Here is a 13,566-nt window from a genome sequence, read left to right as displayed (position 1 = left end):
CCTTTTCCTTTTCTAAACAGGGAATTCACAGCTGGGGAATCCTTCACCTCCCTGGGAAACCTCCACTGCCAAGGCTTTGTGTGTGAGCTGGAACATGGAGCTGTCACTGTTGGAGCTCAGGGTCATTTGCTGAGCTGAGTTCAGTGCTCCAAAGCAAGGGAACTCTTTGAGTGCTGTGAGGGGCCCCTGGCATGGCAGTGTGGGCTCTGAACCCTTGGGCTTGGGAGGTGGAGCAGCCTGGAGTGTGCACAGGATACAGGGGGTGGGATGGGGATGCTGCAAGGAGTCCTTGTGGTGCTGATGGGGTGCCAGGTGACCTCCCCTCATTGTCCCCACCTCCTCCAGGTCCTTTTCCAGGAGGAATCCCTTGGTCTGGGCTGTGTCCCTGGCACAAGGGTGACCAGACCCCCTTTGGCAGATGCCACCCCTGTCACAGGTTTTATGAAAAATCCTTTTGCCAGGACTTTATTCCTGAGAAGCCAAGAGGCCTCAGAAATGAAATGTGAACAATAATTATCTGCTGCTATGGAATGTGGCAGGTGCATCTGTGATTGGTCTCATGTGAATTGTTTCTATTTGATGACCAATCCCAGTCCAGATGTGTCAGGACTCTGGTCACTCACAAGATTTTTATTGTCATTCCTTTCCTTTCAAGCCTTCTGATGAAATCTTTTTCTTCTATTCTTTAGTACCGTTTTAATATATCATTTTCTTTTATTATAATATCTATCATAAAATAATAAATCAGCCTTTTGAAACATGGAGTCAAGATTCTCATCTCTTCCCTTGTCTTGGGGACCCTCAAACACCAGCCCAGTTCCCAGCTGTGCTCCTGCTGCTGAGGCTGTGCTCAGCTCCAGGCAGCCTGGCTGGCTTCAAGCAGTTTAAAGCTCTCACTTTCCAGCAGGATTTAAGTCAGCTACTTAAACCACCTCATCCTCTTTCACTCTTTAATGCTCTGTGTTTCAGCTGCTCAGGCTCCAGGGAGGGTTTGTGACCAGCCACAGGCACACACAGGAAGCAAAACTTCTGTTTGAATTATTTCTTGCTGGCCCAAAGCAGGACTGTGGCTTCTGTCTGGTGGCTTGAGCTTGGTGCTCAGCCTGGTGGAGTGTTCCTGTTTGGGGCTGTGCCTGGAGGAGTGTGCTGGGAGCTGCTGTGCTCAGCCTTCAGCTGGAACCTCAAAGCTGTGAGCTCAGAGCTGCTCACATTTGCTGCCTGCATCTAAAGCACTTTGAGCCTCAGTGCTCTGGTTTTCCCAGCTGCCTGAGAAGGTGCTGGGTTTAGCCCAGTCATCAGAATGAACAAATGAACAATCCCAGGCTGCTCCAAGCCCTTCCCAGCCTGGCCTTGGGCACTGCCAGGGATCCAGGGGCAGCCCCAGCTGCTCTGGGCACCCTGTGCTGGGGCCTGCCCACCCTGCCAGGCAACAATTCCTGCCCAATATCCCATCCAGCCCTGCCCTCTGGCAGTGGGAGCCATTCCCTGTGTCCTGTCCCTCCATCCCCTGTCCCCAGTCCCTCTCCAGCTCTCCTGGAGCCCCTTTAGGCCCTGGCAGGGGCTCTGAGGTGTCCCTGGAGCCTTCTCCTCTCCAGATGAGCACTCCCAGCTCTGCCAGCCTGGCTCCAGAGCAGAGGGGCTCCAGTCCCATTGTTGGGTGATGCTGGCTGAGAGGAGGAGTCCAGGGGCTGTGGGGATCAGGCAGGCACAGCAAATATTCTTGTTTTCTGTCTGTGGGTTCTTTGGAGTGTCAGCAGCCACTCCCCTCAGCCTGGTGGTGTCTCAAGGGGTAATGGGGGTTTTAAGCCTGGCTAGCAAATCCAGGCAGGTTTGGATCAGCACAGACTGATCCAGCTTCTTTACCATGTGCCTTCTGTTGTTTGCATCCATAATGTCCAGGTTGGGAAGTTTTCAGAATCATTTCCCCTCATTTCCCCCTGCCCACAGCCCAATTTAAATACCTTTTTATTTTTTCTCTTTTGCATAGAGCAGATACTGCCCTGTGTGTCCTGCCTGAGCTCTGGGTGGGTGAGGTGCCCTGCTGTGCCACTGGCACCAGGCTCTGAAGCCCTCTGTGGTCCTGAGGAGCTGAAAACCACAGAAACTGTAATTTAGAGTGTGTCATGCTATTCCCTTATAGGCTTATCAAGTCTGATTAAATGTCACTTGCCTTTCTGTTATCTCTGTGCACAGATAACAAATTAAGTGACAGCTTCACCCAGGCAGCTGCAAGATGCATTAACTGGAACTGACACATTCCTCCGAGTTGTTTTGATTAGTCTCAAATACTTTTGTTTAACATACAAGAAACCTGACTCACCCAAGATGATGAGTGCCATGTGAGTTTAGGAGGTCTGTCTGCCAAAAAAGAGTGCTCTAGAAAACTGGAGAAGGTGTTTGTGTTGTCTTCTCCCATTCACAGAATCTCAGGTTAGCTTGGAAAGGGCTCTGAGATCCTCGAGTCCAACCTGTCACCCATCCCTGCCTTGCCACCAGCCCAGAGCCCCTGAGTGCCACTTCCAGCCTTTCCTTGGACACCTGCAGGGATGGGGACTCCAAACCTCCCTGGGCAGCCCCTGGCAATGCCAGCCCAGCCTTTCTGGGAAGAAAGAAAGGAGGAAATTCCTCCTGATATCCAGCCCACTGACTGAGCTGGAGTCAGCTGGCAGGTGGGCACAGCTGTGCCCTGGGGGGTTTGGGTTTCCTCTTGTGGCACTCCCACAGAGGCACAGCCTGCAATTCAGTGACAGGACCAGGGAACAGCTGGGCAGGGCAGGCTCAGGCTGGATTTTGGGAAAGGCTCTTCCCCCAGAGGGTGCTGGGCACAGCCCAGGCTGCCCAGGGAATGGGCACAGCCCCAAGGCTGCCAGAGCTCCAGGAGTGCTTGGGCAGCTCTGCCAGGGATGCCCAAGGTGGGATTGTTGGGGTGTTTGTGCCAGGGCTTGGACTGGATGATCCCTGGGGGTCCCTTCCATCAGGATATTCTGTAATTCCATGTTTTATGGTCTCAGCCCTGTGGGTTCCTCCATGCCAGTGGAATTTTTGCTGCTCCTGTGGCAATGTGGGATGACCAGAGCACGTGGAGCCGTGGGTGAACAGCTCTGAGTGTGCTGTAGATGTGATTTTCCTATAGAAGCACATGGCTGGCTTTCAGAAAACCAAAAAGAGCTCAGAGCAACCCCCCAGTGCTGCTGCAGGGTGAGCAGGGCAGCTCTGAGCTCCATGGGCTGGGGGCTGAGTCTCCTTTGAGACCTGTGTGAAAGGAGAGGTTTGGTGATGCACCAGCTCCTTCCCCAAGAACAAACTGAAAGCCCAAACCGAAACTGCACAAATGCAGCCCTGGAGACTCCCTCCTGTGCATGAGGAAGAGGAGGAGGAAGAGGATGTGTGTGACAGGTGAGGGCAGCTCTGGAGTTTGGAGCTCACCTCTCTCACCTCACCAGCTTCCTCCTGGGCTTGTTCCCCAGCTGAAGATGTGCTGCAAAAATAGACAAAGGTGCCTCAAAAGCTCTTAAAATGAGGGATAAATGTCTGGTTCAGCTTGAGAAGCATCTGGTGTAAAGGATTTTCTGCTCATGGCAGAAGAAAGGAGGGAACCAAATGCACCTTTTGGAGACCCTTTGGGCCCTGTGGTTTTGCCCTTTTCCCATTCTCTTTGAACAGCCCAGACCATCCTCAGCAGGTCTCAGAGTGCCCCTTGCTGCAGCACCCCCATCCCAACCCTGGCCTGACGTGATTCCCTCCCCCTCAGGCATTGTCTAATTGGGAAAATGTTTCAATTATTCGGGCTAAATTTGTAACAAGGAGCAGTTCATTATCACCAGCTCCCCTTAATTGGGCCCTCCTACCAGGCAGCCTATTACAGAGTTTCCCAATTAAGACAGGACCTCTTTAAAACCCATAAAAATAAACAAAGCCCTGGCAAAGCAGGTCCATGTTACAGGAGACGCTGCTTGAAGTGCTGCTTCAAGGCTAAGCAATACTTTCAACACCACCCAAGTCCTAATTAACCCCTTGTACTGATTACTTGTGTTCCCTCCAAGGAGAACAGACACAGGTTGGGGTCAGCTCAAGAAATTCCCTGTTATTTTCTCAAGTCTTTCTGATAAAGTAGAAAAAGTTGGTTCCAAGGTGTTTCTGTGCTGGAAGCTGCTGTCTCCTGCAAGGATTCCATAGGTAACTCTGCTGGTTTTGGTTGCAGGTAAAGGACCTAACAAAATACCTGGATCCCAGTGGATTGGGAGTTATCAGCTTTGAAGATTTCCATCGGGGCATCAGAGCCATCAGAAATGGAGGTGAGCTTCCTGCTGTGCTGTGAGAGAGGATGGGAACAGGCCAAATTTAACACCATGGTTGAGCTGAGAAGATTGTTCAAAGAGGAGGAAAACCATGGAGAAAACCATCTGGGTTTGGTTTTCTGAGAGTTCCTGCTCTGTGCTGGGTGGAGGGGAAGGGGGAGAGGTTGGGGACATTTCATAGGGGTTGAAAAAGGTGGTCCAGCAGTCGTGGTGGTGGTTCCATGCTTTGTTGTTTATCAGGAAAGTTCCTTCCTACAGAGAAGCATCACTGGGGAGTCCCTCCTGGTTGGGTGTCTGTCACCTGTGGTTTTGGGGGTCTTGCTCTGGTGGAGTGGCTGCCGTGCTGCTGGAGGTGTCTGTGACATCTTCCAACACTGGCACTGAGCATGGAATGGTTTGGGTTGGAAGGGCCTTAACACTCATCTCACACCACCCCCTGCCATGGGCAGGGCACCTTCCATGGAATGGGAATTACCATGCATTTACCAATTTACTGATGGATTCACCAATTCATTTATATCCTGCACTCCAAGTGTTTGGAGGATCAACATGCTCAGAGGGTTTTTAGCCAGCAGCACATGAAATCAGAACTTGGAACTCCCTGGCTGGGGTCAAGATGATCTTCCAACAGGCCAATGCCAATCCCCACATGGCTCCTGAGGGCTTCCTGCAAGTGCTTCCAGAGCAGGAGCTTGGTGAAATGTGAAGTTTCTTTCTGGCTGGTTGCCATTTGAGCCCCTTTGCTGCAGAAAAGGTGTTTTTTCAGTTGGTTTTTTTTCGCTTTGGGATTTCTCTCAGAGTGTCAGAGGGTCATTTTGGGCCAGGCATGTTGTTATGGGCAAGGTATGAGGTCTGGGAATCTCCCTTCTGAGCAGCTGGAGTTCTGGATGTGCAAATGTGAATTATCATCCTTGCACAATAGTCAGCTCTGCTCAGAGATGTTTATCTGGGATTCCAGCCCTGCCCATGGAGTGTGCTGCAAGGGTGGCAGAGAACCATCCTTCCCATGCAAACTGTGCTGGTCCAGGAGTAAAAACTCCTCACAGCAGTTTTCTTCTGTTCTTCTGTCAGTTGTCCATCCCTCCTCCTTCTCCCCAGTTCCACCCCCACTTTATTTATTTATTTGTTTATTTATTTATTTATTTACTTCAAGGGTGCTGAGGCCCTGGCACAGGGTGCCCAGAGCAGCTGTGGCTGCCCCTGGATCCCTGGCACTGTCCAAGGCCAGGCTGGGCAGGGCTTGGAGCAACCTGGGATAGTGGAAGGTGTTGGAGTTAGAATGGGATTCCAAAGTTACCTAAAATGGAGTAAGGGGTACCCAAATGCTACAAAAATGCAGCTGCAGAAAAGATGATTGTGGGTTTGGGACTCTCCAGACCTTGGGCTCCTCTTACCTAGAATCCTGGAAGCACAGAATATCCTGAGCTGGGAAGGACTGAGGGGAGCATCCAGTCCCACTGCTGCCCTGCACAGACCCCCCAACAATCCCACCCTGTGCATCCCTGACTGTGCTGTCCAAACCCTTGGAGCTTTGAGCTCCCTTCCTACCCAAACCCCTCCAGGATGATTTGAGCTCAGGGCTGCAATGTTTTATGGCAGCTCCCAAGTTTCCTGAGCAATTCCCAGCTGCCAGGAAGCAGGAGGAGCTGCAGCACACTATTAATTTGTAATAAATTGCCACTGGAGTAGAGCATATGTGAAAGCCCAGGCTCGTGTTTCTCCTCAATAATTCATCACATTGGTGTTGTGTTCTATTAATTGAATGGGAAAAGCAGATCCAGGCAAAGCTTTTAGGGGCTCTATTTATTAAATTTGAAAGAGATTGCTATGTGTTTATTACAGTGGTTTACAGTGGTTAGGAAGGGCTGAGCTCTCTAACAACACATGGCATTAACTGGTTATAAAAGAAGCCCAGGGCAGGGAGCAGAGGAGGTTCTTTGAGTCTCACAGCTGAGCATTGCTCACATTGAAGCCACCTGAAGGATTTGCTGCTGCTCTTGAGACAGTCAATATTGATCATCCCTTTGTAACCAAAGCAGAGGTCATGCTGCTGCTGGGTGTGCCTTTTAACAAGGTTTGTTAATTAGCTGGGCCTATTTTTAGTCAGGGAATGCTCTGCTGGATTTCTTGGTGCTCTGAAATTCCTGGGTCAGCCATAGAAGAGAGAGCTGGTGTCAGCTTGGACCTTTTGGTGTCTGTGTTAATGCAGGGTTTATTTCTGAGGATGTCCCACTCTTCTCTGGAGATCAGCTGGGATGTGCCTGAGCCTGGCCAACTGAAGGTGCAGTTACAAACCCAGCCCCATTTCCTCTGCCAGCTGCATTTCTCCCAACTGCTCTGTGCCCACTTGGCCTTTCCATGCAGGATGCTGAGCTCCCTGTCTGGCCCTGTGCCAGGGCATGTCCCTCTGCCTGAGGAACAGGCTGATCCAGGGCCACCTCTGCAGTGCCCTGGGCCAGCTCTGTGTCTGCCTGGCCAGCTGATGCTGACTGTGAGGGGGCAGAGCAGAGGGATGGGGATTTGGGGCTTTAAGGAGAGGTTTTAGCCACTCCTGGCTGCCTCCTGCCCTCCCACAGTGAAGGCTGGATGGGAAAGCCTGGTTCTCATGGGTGTAGGGTTTGTAGGTTCTCATGGGTGTAGGGTTTGTAGGTTCTCATGGATGTAGGGTTGGTGTTTTTTTTTATGCCTGCAGTGTGGATGGCCAGGGAGTGCTTCCAGAGTAATTTACCAGTAAAATTGGGTAAATCACCCAAATACCAGTAAATCCAGAGGCTTTCCCTGCTCTGGGAAGTGCTGAGCTGTGGTTCTCAGGTGCCTGAGCTCTGTTCTCAGGCCTGGGAGCTGCTGGGACAGGTTCAGCTCCCCGTGGTCTCTGTTCCTGCCCTTCCTGCTCGTGGCTGCTGGATCCTCTTGTCCTTCCCTGATGTTTCCTTATGTTCCCATCAAGGAGAGCAGACAGAGTTTGGGGTCAGCCCAAGAAATTCCCTGTTATTTTCTCAAGTCTTTCTGATTAAGAGGAAAAAGTTGGTTCCAAGGTGTTTCTGTGCTGGAAGCTGCTGTTTCCTGCAAGGATTCCATTGGTAACTCTGCTGGTTTTGGTTGCAGGTAAGGACTTAGATAGCCTTACAAAAAAGACTAAACTAAAGAATAGGCCAAGAAACACTTGTGGTGTGTTGTAATTAGGAAATAGTTGGCTTCTGATTGTGATGGAGTGAATTATAAAATCTGTCTCACCCTTCACACAAGACCAAAAATGGAATAAAATTTTTTTTAAAAAATTTTTATTTAATTTTTTTTTTAATTTTTTTTTTAAATGCCTCTCAACATTTTAAATTTTTTTAAAATGCCCCATCTCTGGGTCAGAAAAAGGCTTAGTGTGACAGGATCCCCTTGTCCTTCCCTGCTCCTCAGGGAGTGCCTTGCCAGCTCTCCCAGTCTGTGTGGCTGGTGCCTGAGGGACTGGGCAGTCTGCAGAGCACAGGGGTGGTGTGGATGCAGCACTGGCAGCGTGTCGGGGGATAAATAACTCTGAGAAATGGAATTTTACAGCCTTGCATTGTAAAACCTGAGAAACTGCAAATGGGGAGAAGGCAGTAATGAAGGAGAGTAGGATGCTTGAAAAAGGGGGTTTTGAGGCCTGGAGAGTTCTCAGCCAGGGGAAGACCTGGTGCATCTGGCTACCATTGTTGGATTTAGGTTTTTTTGATTTAGAGATGGGGTAACTGAGAGGTGGTTTAAAAACTTTTATTTTCAGTCTGATGTGAAGAGTGAGACAATACAGATATTATAATTTATGCTATTATAATTTATGCTATTATAATCAGAAGCTAATTATTTCTTAATTATAATCCATTATAAGCATTTTTTGATCTATCAGGTTTTGGTACACTATACTGTAAATGTCTCAAATCTAATCATTTAAAATTACTCTTCATGGGTCTTACTACAATGTATCTTTTATAGTTCTGTTTCTCTAAAGTATCTAGTTTTATTTGTAAGGTTATTTTTTGAAACTTGTTTCTAGTTCTGTTTCTCTCTTAATAATGTCTGTCTTATTCTAAAGCATTTCTAAGTTAGTATTTTTTATTTCAAGGTTTGTATACACATGTATACTGTGTGAGCCTTCTGTCAGGCTTTGAAAATTCTCTACAAATTCATTTCCCACATTTCCCTCTTTTTCTTGAATGGAAAAAATATTTCCCACAACCATCAGTGAGATGCAGGGGAAAAAAAAGAGGGAGGGAGCCAGAGTGACTGCTGCATCATCACAGTGAGGGACTGCAGCTCCTCAGGGAGAAACGAGCCAGGGGTCACATCCCAGCCCCTTGGAAAGCTCAGCCTGGTAGGAAGAGCCTGATTGTGTGCAAGGAGCTGCCCTGGGATGGGGCAGTGACATTCCAGGGGGGAATCACAAGCTGAGGTGCCTGGACCAAGGAGCAGCTCTGCTCCTCTGGGTCTGGGTGCAGGAGCAGCTGGAGGGGGGGTTTGGTGGCAAACAAGATCAGCCACAGCTTTGGACAGGCACACAGCCAGGCCTGTGCTCACCAGCAGAGCCCTTCCCTTGCCCAGGTGTTAGAAACCTTCACAGCTTCAGACACCTGGTGTTTCTGCAGGGGCCTCTCTGAACATCTCTGCCCTCACACTGCAGCTCACAAGGGTAAGGAGCAACTTGTGTCATGCACACACATCCTAGGAGCTGAAACATCTGGAACATCTGTCTTGCAGTGAGCAGCCTGCAGGGAAGGGGCCCTAGGAGGTGCCTCTGCTGGAGGTGGCAGGCAGTTTAGGGAGCTCTGTGCCAGGCAGGGAAAGGGGCATCCCTGGAGCTCCCAGCCTCATCCAGCCTTTCTGCCTTGGCTTCTGATCCCTGAACAAAGGGGCCCTGTGCACTGAGAACAGACAGTGCATCCACGGAGGGGTGGATGTGTCCAGGAGCTCAGGGAGGGCCCCAGGATGGAAATAATCACAGCTCTTTATTGTTATTTTTGTTTATTTTTTAAATGCTTCAACTAAAAGCCCATTGGATTTGGGGAGATAGAAAATCCAGCTCGAGAGCCAACACCCAAACCTGGAAACTCGAAGAGCATTCCTGTTTGCAAGGAGGAAGACTTGGGAGACCCCTGGCAGTGCCAGCCTTGGAGGAGCTGGATCACAAATCCACTGTGCCAAGGGAAAGATACTCCAGGGGCTGAGTAAGAGGCTTGGAGCAGGAGGAACACCTTCAGCTCCCCAGAGGCACTCCCAAAGGCTGGCTGGAGGGAAAGCCTGGAGCAGGCAGGGCAGGATGCTGAACAGCAAATACAGAGGTGGGGGGTCAGGCTGTGGCTCTGCCTGGAGCTTGGCTGGGAGCACCACACTGTTCCTAACAAAGGCAGAGCCTTTGTGGGGCTGCTGCTCTTCAGTCCCCATCCCAGGAGCATCCCTGGGAGGATCTCAGGGTGTTCCCAAAGTTTCTGCTCTCTGATCCTGGAGCATCCCTGGGAGGATCTCAGGAGGCATTTCCAGGGTTTCTGCTCCCCAATCCTGGAGCATCCCTGGGAGGATCTCAGGAGGCATTTCCAGGGTTTCTGCAGCCCTGTCCAGAAAGGTTGGTGAGCTCCTGGCAGCTGAGTGTCAGCTGGGAATTCCCTGAGAGGAAAGACTACATGCAGCCCTTCTCTGAATGAGGGATGTGAGTGTTGTACCTTGTGGAAAAAATTGTTAAGGTAAGAAGAGGCAGAACCCAATCCACCAATTTTTAGGCATTTTTCAAAAAACACACAGATGAAACTGAAAGAAAATCCCCTGTTTTTATTAGAAACCCTGAGCTTCTCACCTTTACTATTTTTCCCACAACACCTTAAAGGCTTAGAGCAGGGAGGGAGCTGCACATCAGCTCCCAAAACCAGATCCACAGGGTTTTCCCATGTGCAGGCTGTGTGCCACATTCCCTGCTCCCACTGCTCTGGCTGTGCCTCGGGGTCTGACAGTGCTCAGATGTCACCTCAGAGCCCACTGTGCCCAGAAGCCACTCAGTGCCACTCAGAGCCACTGCAGGGCAGCACATGGTGGCACAGGATGGGTCTGGGAGAGGCTGCCCTGGATCCCGCTGGCTCCTGGGGGCATTCCAGGGTGTTGGGTACCCAGTAAGGTAACCCCTGTTTGCTTTGTGTGGAGGCTTTTTCCCCCCTCTGTAGGATCTGCATTGCAGATGGGTTTTGCTACGCAAAAGGAAAGCTTCCCTTGCCCAGGGATAATTCCAGAAGCCAAAGCTCGCATTCCCCTCCACTCCCAATCCTGCAGTTATTTCTGTCTGTGGGCATCCTCAGCCCTCTGCCCCACCTGGCTGCTGCAGGTGCAGTGGATTTGCAACAGGGGGTGGCCGGGCCCAGTTGAATATTGCAGCTTTTGCTTTAGAGAAGGAAAGCCTTGCCCAAGGCTCAGCAGATGGAAGCAGAGCCCGTGTGCCCGTTTGACTAAACTCGGGGAGTAGCTGGCACCGCTTTGAGCACTTCCTACGTTCCCCTGGGATCTGCTGATCCCTGGATTCGTGCAGCACTGCTGCAGTGGAGCCCTCCCTGCTGCTCCTGCTGCTCCTAACCCTGGCTGAAGCAGCATCCACAGGGACACAGCTCCTTTGATGGCTGAAGGTAGGACAGATGCCTCTTTGTGTACAGCTGGCGTGCAGGGAATGGGGGCTGCCGTGAATGGGAAATCAAGATTGATTCATGAGCGAGAATAAAACCCAAATTGCTCTCATTATGTCTTCTGCTTTTTTATTTTTGCCTTTGCATCTTGCTGTGCTCTGGCAGATCCATATGGATGTGCTATACATACTGCTGGTGGGGATAAGGACTTTAGGAAGATGAGTGTTAATTCTGCCCCTGAAAGGAGTGGAGAATTAAATGGCTCTTTAAAATTTATATGGATACTTGAAAAAAATATAATCCCTGTGCTGTTCTTGGGAGCTGGAGATTCTGCTCATCTCCATGGTGCAGGAGGATGATTGTAGCACCAGGATTGTGCTTGTCAGGTTTGGGGTCCATGTGCTTGTGCGTGCCCCCTTCTGCCAGGGACAGGAGCAGCCAAGGCTTTCTTGAAATTAATTTGGATTTTTTCCCTTGAAATAGTGGTGCTTAGAGGGTTATATTGGAAACCACTGGCCTGCCCATAAAAATGTGTGAGGGCTTTGCTGGGGTTCTTTAGTCCAGAGAAAAGGAGGCTCAGGGGGGACCTTCAGGCTCTGCACAACTCCTGACAGGAGGGTGGACACGGGTGGGGGTCGGGCTCTGCTCCCAGGGAACAGGGACAGGAGGAGAGGGAATGGCCTCAAGCTGTGCCAGGGGAGGGTCAGGTTGCACATCAGGAGGAATTTCCTCATGGAAAGGGTGGCCAGGCCTTGGCAGGGGCTGCCCAGGTGGGTGTTGTAGTCCCCATCCCTGGAGGTGTCCAGGGAAAGCCTGGATGTGGCACTCAGTGCTCTGGGCTGGTGACAAGGTGGGCACCGGGCACAGTTTGGACCTGATGATCTCAGAGGTCTTTCCAGACTCAGTGATTTTGGGGTTCTGTTGATTCTGTAACTCTGTGCTCGCAGGGAATGGGGAATTAGGAACGTGAGGGATGGAGCTGAGCTGCTTTGGGGGTGCTTGTGGTCACAAGGACCTGGGGTCTGTCTCCATCCCTCTCCTGACAGGAGGGTTGGGTGTATCCAGGGCACAGAGACCCCTCTGTGAGGGGCTGATCCTCTGTGGAGATGCAAACAGCAGGAGAACCAAGCAGGTGTGGACCCAGCCCAGCTGGAGGCTGTTCCAGGGAAGAGCAGGACACAGGTACAGCCCCAGGGCAGGGGCACTGAGCTGGGTGCTCCTCTCCTCCACCCGCAGTGTTCTTGGAGAAGAAGAGTCCCTCTTCTGCTCCCAGGAGCCCCAAAATGCTCCTGTGTGTGTGGAGAACTTCCTCTCCAGCTGTGCAGCCCCCAGGATCAGCAGATCCTGGCTGCAGGCCTCTTCCCCATGGCAGGGTGAGCAGGGAGCCTTGGATGAGCAGGGGTCATTTTCTGTTCCCCCTGGAAGCTGGAGCCTGTTCTGGGAGTGGAACCACAATCACACCATTCTCCAGCTCTTTTAAATCACTATTTCTGCTATAATACAGACATAAAATCATTTAGGTTGGAAAAGTCCTTCAGAATGACTGAATCCAACCATTAATGGCTTTGATGTAATAACAATGTACCAGGGCAAGGACTCGGGTGCTGGGGGGGGGCACTTCTGGCTCAGCCAAGCAGTTTCTTCACTTGCATTTCTCTTTTGATTTCCATAAACACTTGTTTGTAGTGAATTCATCAGTGTGGCATCTGGGTGAAGGGTGACGGGGGGGAGGCTGCTGTGCTCTGGGTGCTCCATGGCTCAGGGGGAGCTGTGCTTCCCCAAAGCAGCCTGGCACATGACATACTGCATTGACCTACTTTTGGGAGAGGAGCAGAAGTGTTGGGAGAGCTGTGTCTGTAGGCAGTTCTGGGATGAGAGCAGCAAGGAATGGCTAAAACACACTGCTGGAAAATGCTGTGAAGGGGGGCCAGGAATGGGAGATTGGCATGGGAATGTCTTGGTTTGAAAAGCCAGGTGTCTGCTTAGGAAGGCAGGAGCCTTCCTTGAAGTGGAAAATGTAGCCCCCCTCCCTCTGAATTACTGTAATTTTGAAATTAAGGGGCTCTCAGGCAAAGATATGGGAGCAGGAATAACAGCTCTTTATTAGAAAAATAAAAATAAAAATGCAGTAATACAAACCAACCCTGCCAGAGTCAGACCATGCCCTGGCCGCTGTGTGTCAGGGTGGTGGCACAGTCCCATCCCAGGGGGGGCTCAGGGTGGTGGCACAGTCCCATCCCAGGGGGGCTCAGGGTGGTGGCACAGTCCCATCCCAGGGGGGCTCAGGGTGGTGGCACAGTCCCATCCCAGGGGGGCTCAGCCCTCCTGCAGTGCCAGCTGTGGCTCTGCTGGAGCAGGGATCCTGCACAAGGGGGGAGTTTTCCTCTGGAGCTCCAGGGCTGCTGGAGATGGGCCTGCTCTCCCTCTGGGAATGCAGGGCAGCAGAAAGCTGCTCCTCTGGGAATGCAGTGGGCAAAGGCTGCTGTGCTGTTCCCAGGGCAGATTGGATCCAGGGAGGAATGCTTGGCTCCTCCCCTGGGCAGAGCATCTCCCCATGGGATGGTGGGATTTGATCAGCCCTGCAGGGACACTCAGTGGCCATGGACAGCAGAGATCTCCTGGAGGGAGGCTGGGCTGTGGGA

General features: G+C 51.2%; 1 protein-coding gene across 2 annotated transcripts in view; it reads left to right on the top strand.

The window, feature by feature from the left end:
* RAB11FIP3 (RAB11 family interacting protein 3) overlaps window positions 1-13,566 on the top strand; it is an 81,176-nt gene that overhangs the window by 17,047 nt on the left and 50,563 nt on the right. For both annotated transcript variants that reach the window (XM_030229622.2, XM_030229623.2), the window contains exon 2: window positions 4,202-4,295. In XM_030229622.2, the coding sequence (XP_030085482.2) occupies window positions 4,202-4,295 (94 nt within the window). The remainder of the gene's footprint in view (window positions 1-4,201; window positions 4,296-13,566) is intronic.

This window comes from Serinus canaria, chromosome 14 (genome assembly GCF_022539315.1).
Source record: "Serinus canaria isolate serCan28SL12 chromosome 14, serCan2020, whole genome shotgun sequence".
NCBI classification, from domain to species: Eukaryota; Metazoa; Chordata; class Aves; order Passeriformes; family Fringillidae; genus Serinus; species Serinus canaria.
The sequence above is the reverse complement of the archived record's forward strand: the minus strand, read 5'-3'. Positions and strand labels throughout refer to the sequence as shown.